General features: G+C 36.3%; 1 protein-coding gene across 4 annotated transcripts in view; it reads right to left on the reverse strand.

Annotated features, from left to right (window-relative positions):
• The window catches only part of LOC109051102 (fibroblast growth factor 12), a 213,513-nt gene that overhangs the window by 63,945 nt on the left and 134,230 nt on the right, over positions 1-15,338 (reverse strand). For all 4 annotated transcript variants that reach the window (XM_042771255.1, XM_042771262.1, XM_042771253.1 and 1 more), the window contains one exon: positions 7,820-7,923. In XM_042771255.1, the coding sequence (XP_042627189.1) occupies positions 7,820-7,923 (104 nt within the window). The remainder of the gene's footprint in view (positions 1-7,819; positions 7,924-15,338) is intronic.

Raw genomic sequence — 15,338 nt, forward strand, 5'->3', positions numbered from 1 at the left:
TCTGCACACCTGAATATAAGGAGTTTTTCTCTTCCAGCCTTCATGGACAATTATATATATCACTCATAAATGATTAAATACAAAATTAATGGTAGTTATTAAGATTGATGTCATTGGGAATTGGTAAAATGTGCTTGGAAAAAAAAAAATCAGAATATCAACATGCCTAATAATTGTGCACACAGTGTAAATCAATAAAGGTTTTAGTAACACTTTATAATAAGGTCTAATTTATAAACATTAGTAGATGAACATGAAAAATATATTTTCACAGAATTTATAAATTTTTGTTGATTTTAGTTCACAGTGCATTAACTAATCTTAACAGATATTTTTTTTTTTTTTTTTAAGTTTTGACTATTAACTGACATTGACATGCAATATAATTATTGTTCATGTTTAATATAGTCTTTAATAACTGAAACCTTATAAAAAAGTGTTTACTAAAGTATTATATATTGTTCTCTGTGTGTGTGTCTTCATAGTCTTGATGGTTTGGATTAACCCTTTAATTGCCGAATCCTTAAAACCAGACTGCCATAGAGTTACTGTAAATCCATTTTCCTAGTTTTCCTGATGCCACCGGGGCGGCGTTTGCACTGATGGCTTGAGCCCGCCATCGCTGCTTGCAGCTATTATTGTTTTTATTATTATATTTTTTTTTTTTTTTTTTTAAACCTTCCGGGGGTTTTTGGGGACCTTAACATACTCAAAAACTCTTGAAAATTGGCACACACATTGGAACCTGCGGCCATCAGGACGCCGCAGAGGATGGGACCCGGGCGTGGCACAAGGGCTCTACAGCGCCCCCTGGAACACATTCAGAAATCTTGAACCATAGCTCACACATACTTGCATGTATTTATATGAAACTCTGTACACTTATAGATCTAATTGAGCCGAACAACTTTCGCGCTCTATGTCATAGGCTCCGCCCAACAGGAAGTGAGCTATTCAGGGCTGTTTTAAAAAAGCATGCTCTGGAATTTGAAATACTCATCTGAGGTTTTCCACCCGTTCTCCACGAAACTCTGTGAACATGATCTCAAGACATTGGGGATGAAAAATTGCCAGGGGATTTTTTATATCTCAAACGGTTTGTCCGTGGCGAGGCGTTGAAATTAGGGCAAAAAATGAGAAACAGGAAATGTCTAATAACATCCACATACATTTTCTGATTTAGATCAAACTTCATTGGATTGTTCGATGTATGATGCCAATCGCATATATGTGACTATTAGGAGTCAAAGTTATAGCGCCACCAACTGGCAGCAGGAAGTGTGTCATTTTCAAAATGCTTTGAATTCAGCATCTTATTTTCACTCGATTTGCTTCAAACTTCATCAGAATAATGACAAAACACGGCCGATGTAAATCTGTTGTGGGGATATTGATATCTAATATAGTGTTGCCATGGCAACGTGTCAAACTTGAATATTCTGTTCTGGTGATTTTGAGGCAGATAAAATGCTCAGAATTACATGAAACTCAAAAAACACATATCAGTATTAATGATAGCTAGACAATGGCAAAAGCACATGAAAGGGCGTGGAGGAGGCACTCTATAGCGCCACCTTTTGTCAAAAGTGGGGGGGTTAGTTTTAGCTAAAGACACCAAACTCGGTACATATATTGTTCTTATCAAGACGGACAACTTTCTAATTTACAGTCATCAGCTACGACCTACAGGAAGTCAGCTATTTTGGTTTAAATGTGGATTTTTGGAAAAAATATTGCTGTGAATTAATGCATACTCCTCAGAGGAAAATTACACTATACACACCAAACTTTTTCTACATGATGAAAAAACATTGAGGAACCTAAATTGCGAATGGATTTTGGATAGCTTCAACGGTTTTGCTGTGGTGATTTTTTGAAATAACAGTAAATAGGGAAACATTACTTGTCTTGTATTTTTAAATTGCAGCTTGCAAACACTTCAAAACCATTTTTCATACAGAGTAGAAAGTCATTCTGAGGAAATATGCATAGTTTCAGTTTCACGACTTTACAACACTGTATGGATAACAGAAAATTAAAAAAACTGTCAGACATCTGATCTCACTCTGAGTCCACTCTCTCTGTGTGAGGGGGGGGGGGGGGGCTGGCTGAGAGAATTAGAGAGAGAGAGAGAGAGAGAGAGAGAGAGTTAACATCTCTTTAATCACCAGAAAAGAAAAAAAAAGAAAAAAAATTCAGTGTTTGTTGTGTGTTGCTCTTTTTGTTTGTTTTTTCATTACAGCTTAAGAAATCTCTTAGGCCTTATCCTTTTCTGTCAGTTTTAGGGAAAAAAAAAAAACATAGTACAATTTGTAGGGCACAGACAACATGATTTTAAATAATTAGTTTAAAATTATGTTAATTGCAACATAAAAAGATATAAAAAAAAACGTGTAGACTTAGCTGTAATTCAGGGCAAAAATATTTTACAAATGCTTATAGATCAATAAAATCATTAAAAATGCTTTTTCGCAGAGTAATTAGTCACATTGATATTCTGATGATATTTTTTTTCCAAGCACATTTTACCAATTCCAAATCACATCAATCTTAATAAATACTATACATTTGGTATTTAATCATTTATGAGTGATATATAATTGTCCTTGAAGACTGGAAGTGAAAAACTCCTTATATTCAGGAGTGCTGAATTATTAGGCATGTTTTTTTGCCATGCATTGGTCATAGAGCTCATTGTAGTGGTGCCTCGGGTGTTGAAATAGATTTTTTATACATTATACAGGTTCACACGTACTCCGTTTGCAGTGCGTATACAGTATGTGTATGCGGTGCAGAAGCAGCAGCGAGAGCGAGTTATTGTAACGCGAAAGCACATTAAAATAATGCGCGAGCGCGAATCTATCCGTTCGGACACAGATTTCCTTTGCTTTGTCACAAAACCAGACACGCGTGCTCAGATACATGCTGCTCTCGCCCGGAGAAAATGCGCGCACTTAAAACGCGTCTCCTCTCACTCAAACTGTGTCTTGTGAACTCACAACTCTCTCTATGCTCATGCGCTAGATATTCATTCTTTTCGCACCTTTCTATTTCTAACCTTTTTTGTTCACATCCTTTACCGTGTGCAGTGTGAATGCTCTGATCCATTAACATGGGCTCTGAAAAAATACGCATTAACAGACAGCGTGTGAACCTGGCCTTACGTAGGCATATGCCCAGTCTGTCCTGTTCTCGCGCTCCATTTAGGCGCCCTTCATTCTGACTGGTTCAGATAGCAACACCAAACGCGCAGTGTGTAATACCAATCATGGCCACCACTAGATGGAGCTATAGGATTACTTTTAAATAATTGTTGTAGAAACGTGTATAGAGCATTTAAATCAGTTATAAAAATCTTTCAAAGAAAAATAATATGTATTTTAAAAAGCTAATGAATTTTGCTGGTAATATAGTTTAATATAATAATTTCACAAATGTTTATATAGATCATTAAAAGGATTTTTAAAAATGGTTATAAATCATGAAAAGTGTTGGCAACAATTTATAATAAGCTCTCGTTGGTTTACATTAGTTAATGCATTAACTAACACGAAGTAACAATGAACAATCTATTTTTCAGATCTTTTATGTTAGTTAATCCTATCATTAAAAATATTAATGTTCATGTTATTTCACAGTACATAAACTAATCTTAAAATAAAACTGTAAATAAAAAAAATATTAGTAAATAATGTATTAAAATAATTTTAACTAACTTTAATTAACATTAATGTATGTGTGTTTTGATATAGTTAAAATATATAGTCTTTAACATTAGTACAAGCTAAGTATGAATAACATATTTTTACTGCATTTGTTTGTGTTAGTAAAAAAATGTTAGTAAATGTTAATTCATGGTACAGTAACCGATGTACATTAACTATACATTTTAATTAATAATGTAGTAATCCATTTTGAACATAATATTAACTAAGATTCATAAATGCTATATAAATGTACATGTTAACTTATATAATGTTAAAAACTAAATCCTTATTGAAAAGTGTTAGAATAATTATAGAATATATATAATATATATATATATATGTTGTGTTGTGTGTGTGTGTGTGTGTGTGTGTGTGTGTGCGAGTGTGTGAGAAAGACAGAGAGAGAGACTCACATTAATAAATGCCATACAGTTGTTGTTTATGTAATTTGATATAATTAATGTTAATAACTGAAACCTTATTGGAAGTGTTACTAAAGTTTTATATGTTGTGTTGTGTGTGTGTCTCTTGATGGTTTGGATTAACCCTTTCATTGCTGTATCCCTTAAATCCAAACTGCTAAATTAAGTGTGCCCAATCCCGTTCCTGGTGATCGACTGTCCTGCAAAGTTCAGCTCCAACTCTAATCAGTCACACCTACCTTTAATTTTCAAGCATCCTGAAGACATTAATTTCTCGGTCCGCATTATTAATGAGAAAAAACTTGCTCACTTCAATGCGCTGTATTCTGCATGAGATTGCATACACCAGAAGATTCAAACGTTACAAAAATGGTTTCAGGTAGGCTATGTTCATTCATTTCTATTGTCGGTTTGAACTCTGCAATGTTTTCGTTTGGGAAATGGTCTGTAAAAAGCATTTCACATGTACGGGTTGAGCAGGGCACAAACACAGGGTTAATTGTAACACTACAAGATTTAACCATTTCCACATAACAAAATTAACAAAATTTCGCAATATTTCCTTGACATATCATCTCTATATAGAGAAGAAAATGTGCCAAGGTTAAAAAATCTTTTGAAGATATTGCTGAACATTTAACTAACCATTGCAAAATTTCTGACTGACGTAAATGTCATCTCATTTTTTAGTGTTTATTTAAAATGAGACACATCTGTTTATTATTTTTACCTATTTCATAATTATTTTAATCTCCAAACTGTTTTAGATAGTTCTGCTTTGCTTCTTATGCTTCTCTAAAAAAAAAGTGTTGGATTGTGCTCCGCTCTCCCCTACACACATGGAAGGATCATGAATGCATTTTCTGCGCTAAACCCCGTGATGAGTTTAACAACACTCGCAGCGCAGATTACAGTTCACTGGAGTGAGCCTGTTTCACGTTTTTTTGGACGTTTCATATTTTAACGTCTGTAAACAAAGAAGTTAAAAGTTAAATATTAGTAGTGAAATTTTACAGTTATGCTCCAAAATAAAATGGTTATTTTTCTTAAATACTTAATTTCTGTCATACCAAACTTTTAATTAAGATTAGGTTTAAAATAATGTCAATATTTTTTATTTTTTTATCTCAAATATTTTGGTGGGTCGTGAAATAGATTATACTTGTCTAGGTGCATCATGGAATGGAAGAGTTTAGGAAACACTGTTTTAGGGTGTCAGAAGCTGCCCTTTGAGGGAGGATATGTCACATCTGTCTGGAGTTTTGTTCATGTACTATGTTCAGGTCAATTTTGTAATTCTTCATCATCATGAACTTGTTCAAGATTTCATGTCATATGATATGTTTCCTGCTTTTCCAGCTCATGGTTCATTTTTGTTTTGTTTATGTCTTGGATTAAGTAGTTCATAGTTTGTTTTTAGATTATTATTTTGAACAAAACTGTACTTGGGTTCTCTTTTCTTACTTCACCTTGTTTGCTTCAGGACAGCAATGTTACAGTGTTAAAATGTCTAGATATTTTAAACAAAGATAATTTTGATGTTCTATTACTGAAGCCATGATTAACATAATTTACCCAGGGTTATGAGACCCTGCACCGTAGCATGGTTAGCGCTGTTTTTGCAGTGTTAAACCCCACACTGCAATGCCAAAATTGTACAGTGTAAAATGACGTTAAAATGTTACAGCTAGATGTTTAGCAACAGACATCCAAACACGTCACTCATATTCAGATGCTTTGGACAGTTACAGAACACCACATTTTGTATAAACCGTTATTTCAGTGTTTGAGTGGGAGAATGTCAAATAACAGAATACACATGAATTGAAGAAGTATTCTGATAAGACCATATAATATGTTGTATACTGTTATATTGCAAAGAGTTTTGGCATGTCGCTGATTAATCCAGAGCCAGCATAGATCTAGGCCTTCCACAGCAAGTAAGAACTACATCATCATAGCAGGGAGAAGAGAGCCAAGACTTCACTGAGGAATCATGGCCTCCTCCCAAAATATCTCCAGGAGACCAGATATAATATGCAGGGGAAACCTCCTCAGGTAATTGCACCTCTGGAGGACTAAAACAGCATCTCTGCAGTGACATATGTGTCATATCTTGTTATTTAAATACTATTTTAAAGTCAGTTTAACAAGTTTGTTTGCCCATATAACCTTTCGTAATTTACATTTAACTTATTTGGCTTGCTGTCCACTGATGAGTGGCTCAGTGAAGCAGCTTCAACTCAAGCTCTAATATACGTTCACAGAGACTTAATGTAGGATATGATTACAAAGGGCAAGGTACCTATGAACTTCATTTAGTTTTCCAAAAAAAAAAAAAAAAAAAAAGAACAAAAAATTCCATATTGATCTTTTGCTTAATTGCAATGATTTTTTTTTTATTTTATTTTTTTTTTATTAACATTCTGCACACTCTGCAGCTGTTTCATAATATTCAATGGTCCTAATTAGGGGTTCAAGCGGCAAAGCCACTTGAGCCCAGTTGCTTTTGGCGCAGGTTCTACTCATTTATTATATGCTCACTTATTTTAAACAGCTATAATTATCCTTGTCAACAAATTGTCAGCAAATTGTGCATGCAGTTTACTTATGTCACTAAATTCAATATTTAGTTACGGAAGTTGTGGTTGCTTTTAAAAGCTCAGCGCTGTTGGTCAGTTTGAGCTACGAACATGAAATCCCTAACATATCCCACTTTCTGTGATAAAACAAATAGTCTTTAAGTCCTTAATGTCATTTTTGCTATATCAGTGCATTTAATTTCCTACTTCTTTCAGTTGTTCATAGTACACTCTTAAAAATAAAGGTGCTTCAAAAGGTTCTTCAAGCAATGTCATAGAAGAACCATTTTTGGTTCCACAAAGAACCATTCAGTCAAAGGTTCTTTAAAGAACCATCTCTTTCTTACCTTTTTGTAATCTGAAGAACCTTCTTTCACCAGAAAGAACCTTTTGTGAAACAGAAAGGTTCTTCAGATGTTAAAGATTCTTTGTGACATTGTGATGGCCTCGTGAAGCACCTTTATTTTTAAGAGTGTATATGTTTAATATACAGTTTATGCAAAGTGAAGAGTTCATCATTAGGTTATTAACTGTGTAATTGATTTGTTTTTAATGCCAGGTAAGAGGCTTGCGGTTGAATTAATCTAGCCCAAAGATAGAATAGGGTATCAAATCCATGCCAACTAACCACATGGCAATGGCAACAGAAAATGTATTTATTCCTTTCCTCTTAGATTGTATTTAACAGGATTAAGAGTTCTGTGATAAGCTGTTATATAAGCTGTCAGAAGTCTGTAACTCACTCCAACACTTTTCCACAAACTCGTTTCAAATGGTGGCTGAGTGGGGGCAAGAACATATGCCTGTCATCCACCATAACTCATCTAAAGCCTACAGGGAACACAGACTTAAACTGTGCTCTTACACTGTAACCCATGCTATAGCAGCCACTTTTATTTTACAGTGATTTTACAGTGCAAAACTTGAACCACTGAATCAAGATGGTAAAGGCAAGATTTCTCTGTGGGAATGCTTTTCACTTTTTTGTGCTAATGAGGCTAAGATCACAGAATATATAGATCAGCTCCAAGAAAACAATTTGCACTGCGTGCACCATTTTGCCACATATACAAACGCACACATGCAAACTGAGAAAGGCGAATCTTACTGAGTTGTAGAGGAAGCCCTCCGCATTCATGCCGATGTAGAAACCTGCTTTGACTCCCTGAATGGCCACCACCCTTAAGCCGACAGGGATGAGGTTGAAAAGAGCTAGAGAAAAACAAGGAGGAAACATTACATAACAATAGGATTGGCACTGCTAGAACCTCACTGGGAAAAAGTATAAGCTATTAACTAACCTAGCATTTCTGATAGAAACTATGGGATCTAAAAGTGTGTTAATGGGGTTACTGAGTAATGGTGAAGGTAAACAGTATGGAAGAGAGTGGGGTAAGCTGTGCCACTTTTTTACCTTGACTGTCATCAAATCAAAGAGAATGTCCATAATTATCTATCAATACATCCAATATCAATGTCTACAACATATACCATTGAAATATAACTTCTACAAAAGTGGTCCAACAAATCATGTCAAGAGGTAAGATGAACGGTTTGCAACTCAAACCAAAATACACTATTCCATTTTAAAGTCCACCATAAACTAGCTAGGAAAATTTTTAATATTCTGCATTTTTGAATGTGATAAAATGGTATTCAACCATTTTGTTTTTCACTTAATAGAATCTTGGTATGGTAAAAAAGTTAACAAAAACATGCTTGATTGGACTGGACAAACCAAAATATTATAAGCACACATTCCACTCATCAAAAATGCAGACACAATTTATATATGGCACTCCATGTACTCTCTCAGATTTAGAAATTTAGCTGCCGTTTCATATTTTTTTCAACCAGACCACTATTGTAGTATTTCCAACATTTGGATGCACAACTAGTTGAATCACTGGCACAGCTTAGAAACCAAGAAGCATCTTGCACAATTTAGCCTCAACTATTTTGGGAAAATTCATAGATAATCCTTAGATTTTGGATTACATAGCTGGCAAACCAAAACCATGCATGATGTGTACAGAACCAAATTTATACATGAAACTCAATTTACTGCCCAAGTAATCTGTGATTTGATAGATATGACAATAATTTTGAAAGTTATTCTACCCTTTTTAACAGTAGCTACACTACAAGATACTATTACTTAAGAGCTTCTTCAAAGCAGTATTAATCTAACACAAAAACAATGATGATCTCAAAAGGTAAATGCTCTACTGAGTTTAAAAACAATGTATACTAAATTCTACCCTTTCTGATAGCATTAACAAAAGCAAACGTGAAAATGTTTAAAATTTATTGTTGTAATAAAGATGGCATTTAAGCTTTATTCTCCAAGTATTTGTGACTTATGTTTCACAGGACTTGTACCCAAGGGCTGTGCATCGCAAGTGAAATGCTGTAATGGTCTACCAGATAGACTACTGTAGAGGTGTGAATTTTGAGTGGGAAGAGGATCCTTTGTCTCATGACACCTTAGTTGCATGGTTTATGGTGGTCTGGAGCAGTGGTTCTCAAACTGGGGGAATGATTTCAAGGGGTCGCGAGTTGGTTTGAAAAAATTCTGTATTTTCTGATTACAAAAAATATTTTTTAATACTAAACAATTAAGATAACAAATAAATATTTTTTGATTTCTAAAGACAGAATTGATTAGAAGGTTTTTAAAAAAAAATTAAATAATATTTCGTGACTCTAAGATATGACATCACCGTGCGGCGACTGATCGCTAGTTATCAATACTGCACGCAACTGCACGTGGAAACTGCAACTGCAAGAATGGATAAATTTGTAATTCACAAGGTTAAAAATGTTGAGGAAATTGTGGACAGTCTGCCTGAATCATCTGAACCGTGTACCTCTACAAAACACAAGAGCAAGACCCCTTCTGACCAATGTAGGAAACGTCGGAAATATCAAGAGGAATTCATAAAGTATGGATTCACTTGCTCTACCGTCAACGATGTGGACCATCCTCAGTGTGTTATCTGTTCAGAAGTGCTTGCCCATGAAAGTATGAAGCCTGGAAAAATGCAGAGACATTTGGAGACAAGACACCCTGCTTGTGTTGAAAAACCTATAGACTTTTTTCGCAGAAAAGAGAAGGAATTACAGATTCAAAAACGCACACTCGCACAACAAACCCAAATTACTGCTAATGCTCTGAAGGCATCTTATAAGGTGGCATACCTGATAGCACAGTCCAAAAAGCCACACACGATCGGGGAAACCTTGATTAAGCCCGCAGTTGTGGCTATGTGTCGGGCCATGCATGGTGAGAAAATTGCAAATTAGCTTATGACTGTCCCATTGTCGAATGACACGATAGCTCGCCGTATTCATGATATTTCAAAAGACATTAAGAGTCAATTGATTAATAGGTTAAATGGAAAGAAATATGCGTTACAGGTCGACGAATCTACCGATGTGTCTAATTCTTCTCAGTTGCTGGCATTCATCAGATACATATTTGATGGAAAAATGCACGAGGAAATGCTCTTCTGCTCAGTTCTGGAGGGGACTTGTACCGGCAGTTACATTTTCAACAAGCTGGACACCAGACTAAAAGAGATGCGACTTTCATGGGATAACTGTGTTGGCGTATGTACTGATGGTGCAGGTGCAATGGTAGGTAAAAACAAGGGACTCAAAGGTTTTAGAAGTGGCTCCTCATGTTAAGTTTACGCACTGCATAATTCACTGTGAGTCTCTTGCTAGCAAAGTACTTGATAGTGAGCTTAACAGTGTTCTCAAAGGTGCAATCAAAATTGTAAATCACATAAAATCACGTCCAGTAACCAGTAGACTGCTAGCCATCCTTTGCAACGAGATGGGCTCGCAGCACGAAGCGCTGCTGTTTCATACCGAAGTCCGGTGGTTATCTCGCGGGAAGGCACTCGGCCGGCTTTACGAACTGCGTGAGGAAGTGCACTCGTTGTTGAAAGAATCTAAATCTGAATTCGTGCACCACCTGACAGATCCAGATTGGTTATCAAAACTTGCTTATTTGGCCTGTATATTCGAAAGGCTTAACATGCTTAATCTTTCATTACAAGGTCCAAACACAAACATCTTGACAATGAATGAGAAAATTGATGCATTTGTGAAAAAGCTGGAAAGATGGGCTGAGCGAGTTGAACAAGGTAATGTGGAGATGTTTCCTGAGCTGGATGAACATCTGGAGGAGAATGGACTGAGTCTCGGCAACCTGAAAACACACATCACTGGTCATCTCCACGGCCTTTTGGAACAATTCCATAAGTATTTTCCAAAAGAGACACAACCAGAACTGTATGACTGGACATGGCAACCATTCATTGAAACTAGGACTAATCTCCCCACAAAACTGGAAGATGCTTTGCTGGAGCTGTCCAGTGATCGGACATTAAAAACGTTATTTTCCAGTTCCACACTGCCGAGTGCATTCCAGGTATCAAAATAACTGTCTTCTGATTCCCGGATTAATGGTGTACATTATGTCACCATATCTTGCACCCTAATCTTTTTACCATATTTTGACTTAACATTGGACAAATCCTCCAGACCAGTGGTTCTCAAACTTTTTAGCCAGCGACCCCTAAACTAACATCGACGAGAACTCGCCACCCACTACCACAGAATACAGAAAAAAATAAACACACAGGAAAGAAAAATAAAAAGGTAACATCAACTATGGAAGCCTGTTTACACCACAGAAAAAAAAATAAAAAAGGTAATTGCAACTTTATATCATTTATAACTGTATAACACGCACTGCAAGTTTATATTTCACAATTATTAGAAAACATGTCAGAATAGCGAGATGTAAACTCGCAATTAAAAAAAAAAAAATCTCAATTATCTTTTCAAATATTTTCTTACGTGGCGGAAACAAACTTCCATAAAATTTAGTGTATTTAGGCTTACCTTTCAGTGGGATGGGTGCACTTGTTTTTCGGTGCACAAAAGCGTAATCTGTGGCCTGATGTTGGATACGGCTACTCGCAGATCATCCTCAACATCAAGACGTGATCTGTATTTATTTTTCATGTATGTAACAGTGTAAAAAGTAAGGACAATATCAACGATATGTCACAAGAAATTAGGTCTTTGTCATGGACTGCACACTAGATGGAGAAGACCAACCATTTAAGGGCATAGAGATGTCTCTTAGATGGGGTTCTAGCCTGCAAAATTGTATTTAAAATGCACATGCATTGCTCTCAGTGAACGCAAGTTGAGCTGAGCCCATTCCAAATGGCGCTCCACCAGAATGAAGAGGCGCTTCGAGGAGAGCCCTACCTGGCAGGGCTAGACTGGGACAAAAAAAATCGGCCCTGGCATTTTTGGTCCAGGCGGCCCACCACCACTTCGGGATCTTGTTTGTGTTGCTCAGTCTTCAAAATGAGTGCTAATAACACTTTTGACGGCCTGGATGAGCCAGTAAGACCTTCACCTGGCGGCAGAAAACGCTGATTGGACAAAGAAAATCACAAAAAACAACAAAAAAAGAAGCTTCGACACTCAGGTGGCGCGTTAACACCCACTGTGGGATGTCACCACAAGGCTGATGCGACCGGTTTCTGTCAGGCAGAGAAGCTGTCACCAGACAACCTGATGATCAGTTTCAATACGTTTTATGAAAAACCAAACAAGGTTGACCAGGACAGGACCATTCTTAATCTCCTGGACATAACGCGTGTGAAAAGGCAGCGTCTGAAAGTCCTGGACGTTAACAAATGAAAAGACTGGAACATATCTGTCAAGTACAATCTTTTGTGCAGCAATCACCCAGAGAAGGTGCCCGTTAAAGTGTTCGGTGAGTACAATTTTCATTTTAGATTTGCCTAGTTTAATACCATTTTGTAGGTTTCTCCCTTGCGACAAAGATTTTTTGCTGTAAACAAGTATGCTAACGTGACATGGAAAGTACTGCCTACTGATGCAAAAGAGGTTCCTGACCCCTCCCAGGGCTGTGCAAAAATTCAGAATTTTAGAATTTAATTCAGTTCAATTAATGAATTTGAATGGACTTCACCTTTGAGGATGTTGAATTGAATTTGAATTGGAATTGCACTAAGTGGAACTGAATTCATAACAATTCAGAGAAATTCATTATCACATATCAGTGAGAATGTGATACGTTACTTTTAACATAAATTTTTCTTCCTAATTGAAGTACAGACACTAACTGCAATAATTAGCAATATCTTAATTTCAAAGTAATCAAATTAAACAATTTTTGGTATTACAATTTTAATAATCTGTTTTATAGAGTATGTTTTTAATGTTAATTTGTGGTTTTAAAAAGGCCTATTTACTATAATAAAGTATTGTGTGTGTGTGTAAAGTTCATACAATAATAACTATGAAATTCATGTTGTAATCATATGTTATATATATTGTAAAGCTTCATTGTTAAATGCACCTTTATTATATATTATGAATTTATTTGAATTTTATGGAATTCAAATTCTACTTCGAACTGTTAGCAATCTCAATTCAAATTCAAGGATAATAGCAAGTTAGTTGTGTGTAATTCTTTTTATTTCAATCTAAACTATTTACTTTCACAGGCATCAGCAAAGACCGTGTGTCCCGGGTGGCTAAATATTATGCTGAGACTGCTGAGGCTTGCCCAGAGAGAAGAGGTGGTGCACGGCACAGTGAGGAGCACAACAGGAGAAGGCAACTCATTGCACAACACATCAAGTATTTCACCAGCAACCCCAGCAATTATGGTCAGAGAGGAGCACCAGGCCGCAAGTATGTCCCCAGTGACCTGAATGTGCACAAGATGCATGAGATCTTTGAGGCTCAGAACCATGCTCAGACCAGCTACTCCCTCTATTACTCTGTGTTCTCCAAGGATTTCAATCTTGGCTTCGGTCACCCAGCTACAGATGCATGCTCTGATTGTGTCAAGTACAAGATCAGGATTACAGATCCAAACCTAACTGAGACAGAGAAGAAGATGGAATCTGCATCATTCATCTTGCATCGTTGCAGAGCACGTATGTTTTATGACCTGTTAGGCAGGGTTGCTGAAGGTCATGTGACCCTCAGTTTTGATATAATGCAAAACATGGTCCTTCCAAAAACCTCAATAGGACAGGCCTATTACTCACGGCAGATGTATCTGTTCTCACCATGGTGTACAACAACACCAAACAGGTACAGTCAACAGGAAAAAGATGATGTCCATCTCTATGTGTGGCAGGAGAATGAGAATAGCAAAGACAGCAATATGATTGCTTCTGCGCTGAGTGACTGCCTCAAGGTTCGACTTCAGGACAAAGTCAGCAGATCCAGGGGACTTCAGCTGTTCAGCAACTCTTGTTTTGGGCAAAACAAAAACATGAACATGGTGTCCATGCTTATGGAACTTCGTCAGCTTTTTCCCAACCTTGGCATAGAGCATACCTTTCCAGTAAGGGGCCACAGTTTTCTCCCAGCAGACCGAATCTCTGGCAGAATTGAGCAGAAGATCAGGAAAATTGACACAATTCTGCTACCACAGGAATACCATGCCATCCTCCAGCAATTCGGCCATGTCCACGTTTACGGCACAGACTGGGAGGCATTTGATTATAGGTCAGCCTCAAAAGAGTGTGTTAAGGCTCAGAAGAGCTTTAAAATCAGTGAAGCACGCATGCTTGACTTGAGTACCAACAAGGTTGGTTTAAAGACTGCTTACAATGGGGAGTATTGTTTTCATAGTGTTTTAAAGCAGGGGAAGCGGAGAGCTGACCTAAAACCTGAGTTACTTCCAAAGCGAACCTCTGTGAAGGCAGCAAAGAAGCCCGATGTGCTGCCAGTATTAGGAGCAATAGGTGTGTCTGATGTAGGGAGGGCTTTTTATGATGATGCACTGTATCATGTGACTGACAATGCAGGCCACAGTGATGAAGATGCAGAGTGAGACCATGATCCGCACTCACAAAATAGTCTTCTTTTTAGCGTTTATTTTACATTAATCACAATAGAATAAGACACAGCCGCCTGTGTTTTATAGCCTAAAATAAACGCTAAAAAGAAGAATAGAAAATTCCCTGAATTTTCTAAAAAATAAATAAATAAATAAATAAATAAAGGTAAAAAGCAATGTTATAATAGGCCTAATAATTTAATAATAAAATTAACAGTGAAGCGTGCATCTAACTTGGGGGGAAAAGCTAGTATAATAAAATCACCAAAATAAGTCTTCATGTTAAGAAAGAATAGTACACAAACACATTTCCAAAACTGTAGAAGGTTATTTATAAATAAAGCATTCATTAATTATTTTCTGACAAACTTTTTTACTGTCTTAAGTGCACTCGTTTATTTAGCCTATAAATTAAAATAATAATAATAAAAAAACTATTATTTTTCTTATTATTATTACATATTATTATACAGGTTATGCATAAGAAACTTACATATGCATAAGAAAACGACTTACAAAAGAGGAACAAATTACTCCAGAGTCACAATGCCAGGTTTATTATACAATAATAATCAAGTGCTAAGATTATCACAAATTAAACAAGATTTTGATGCAACATCTTTCTTATTAAATTTGCTGTAGGCCTATTCCACATAATAATATTCAATAAAACTGTATGTTAACACGCAGGCTACCTAGGAGCTTGCTG

The sequence above is a fragment of the Cyprinus carpio genome, chromosome A2 (assembly GCF_018340385.1).
Source record: "Cyprinus carpio isolate SPL01 chromosome A2, ASM1834038v1, whole genome shotgun sequence".
NCBI classification, from domain to species: domain Eukaryota; kingdom Metazoa; phylum Chordata; class Actinopteri; order Cypriniformes; family Cyprinidae; genus Cyprinus; species Cyprinus carpio.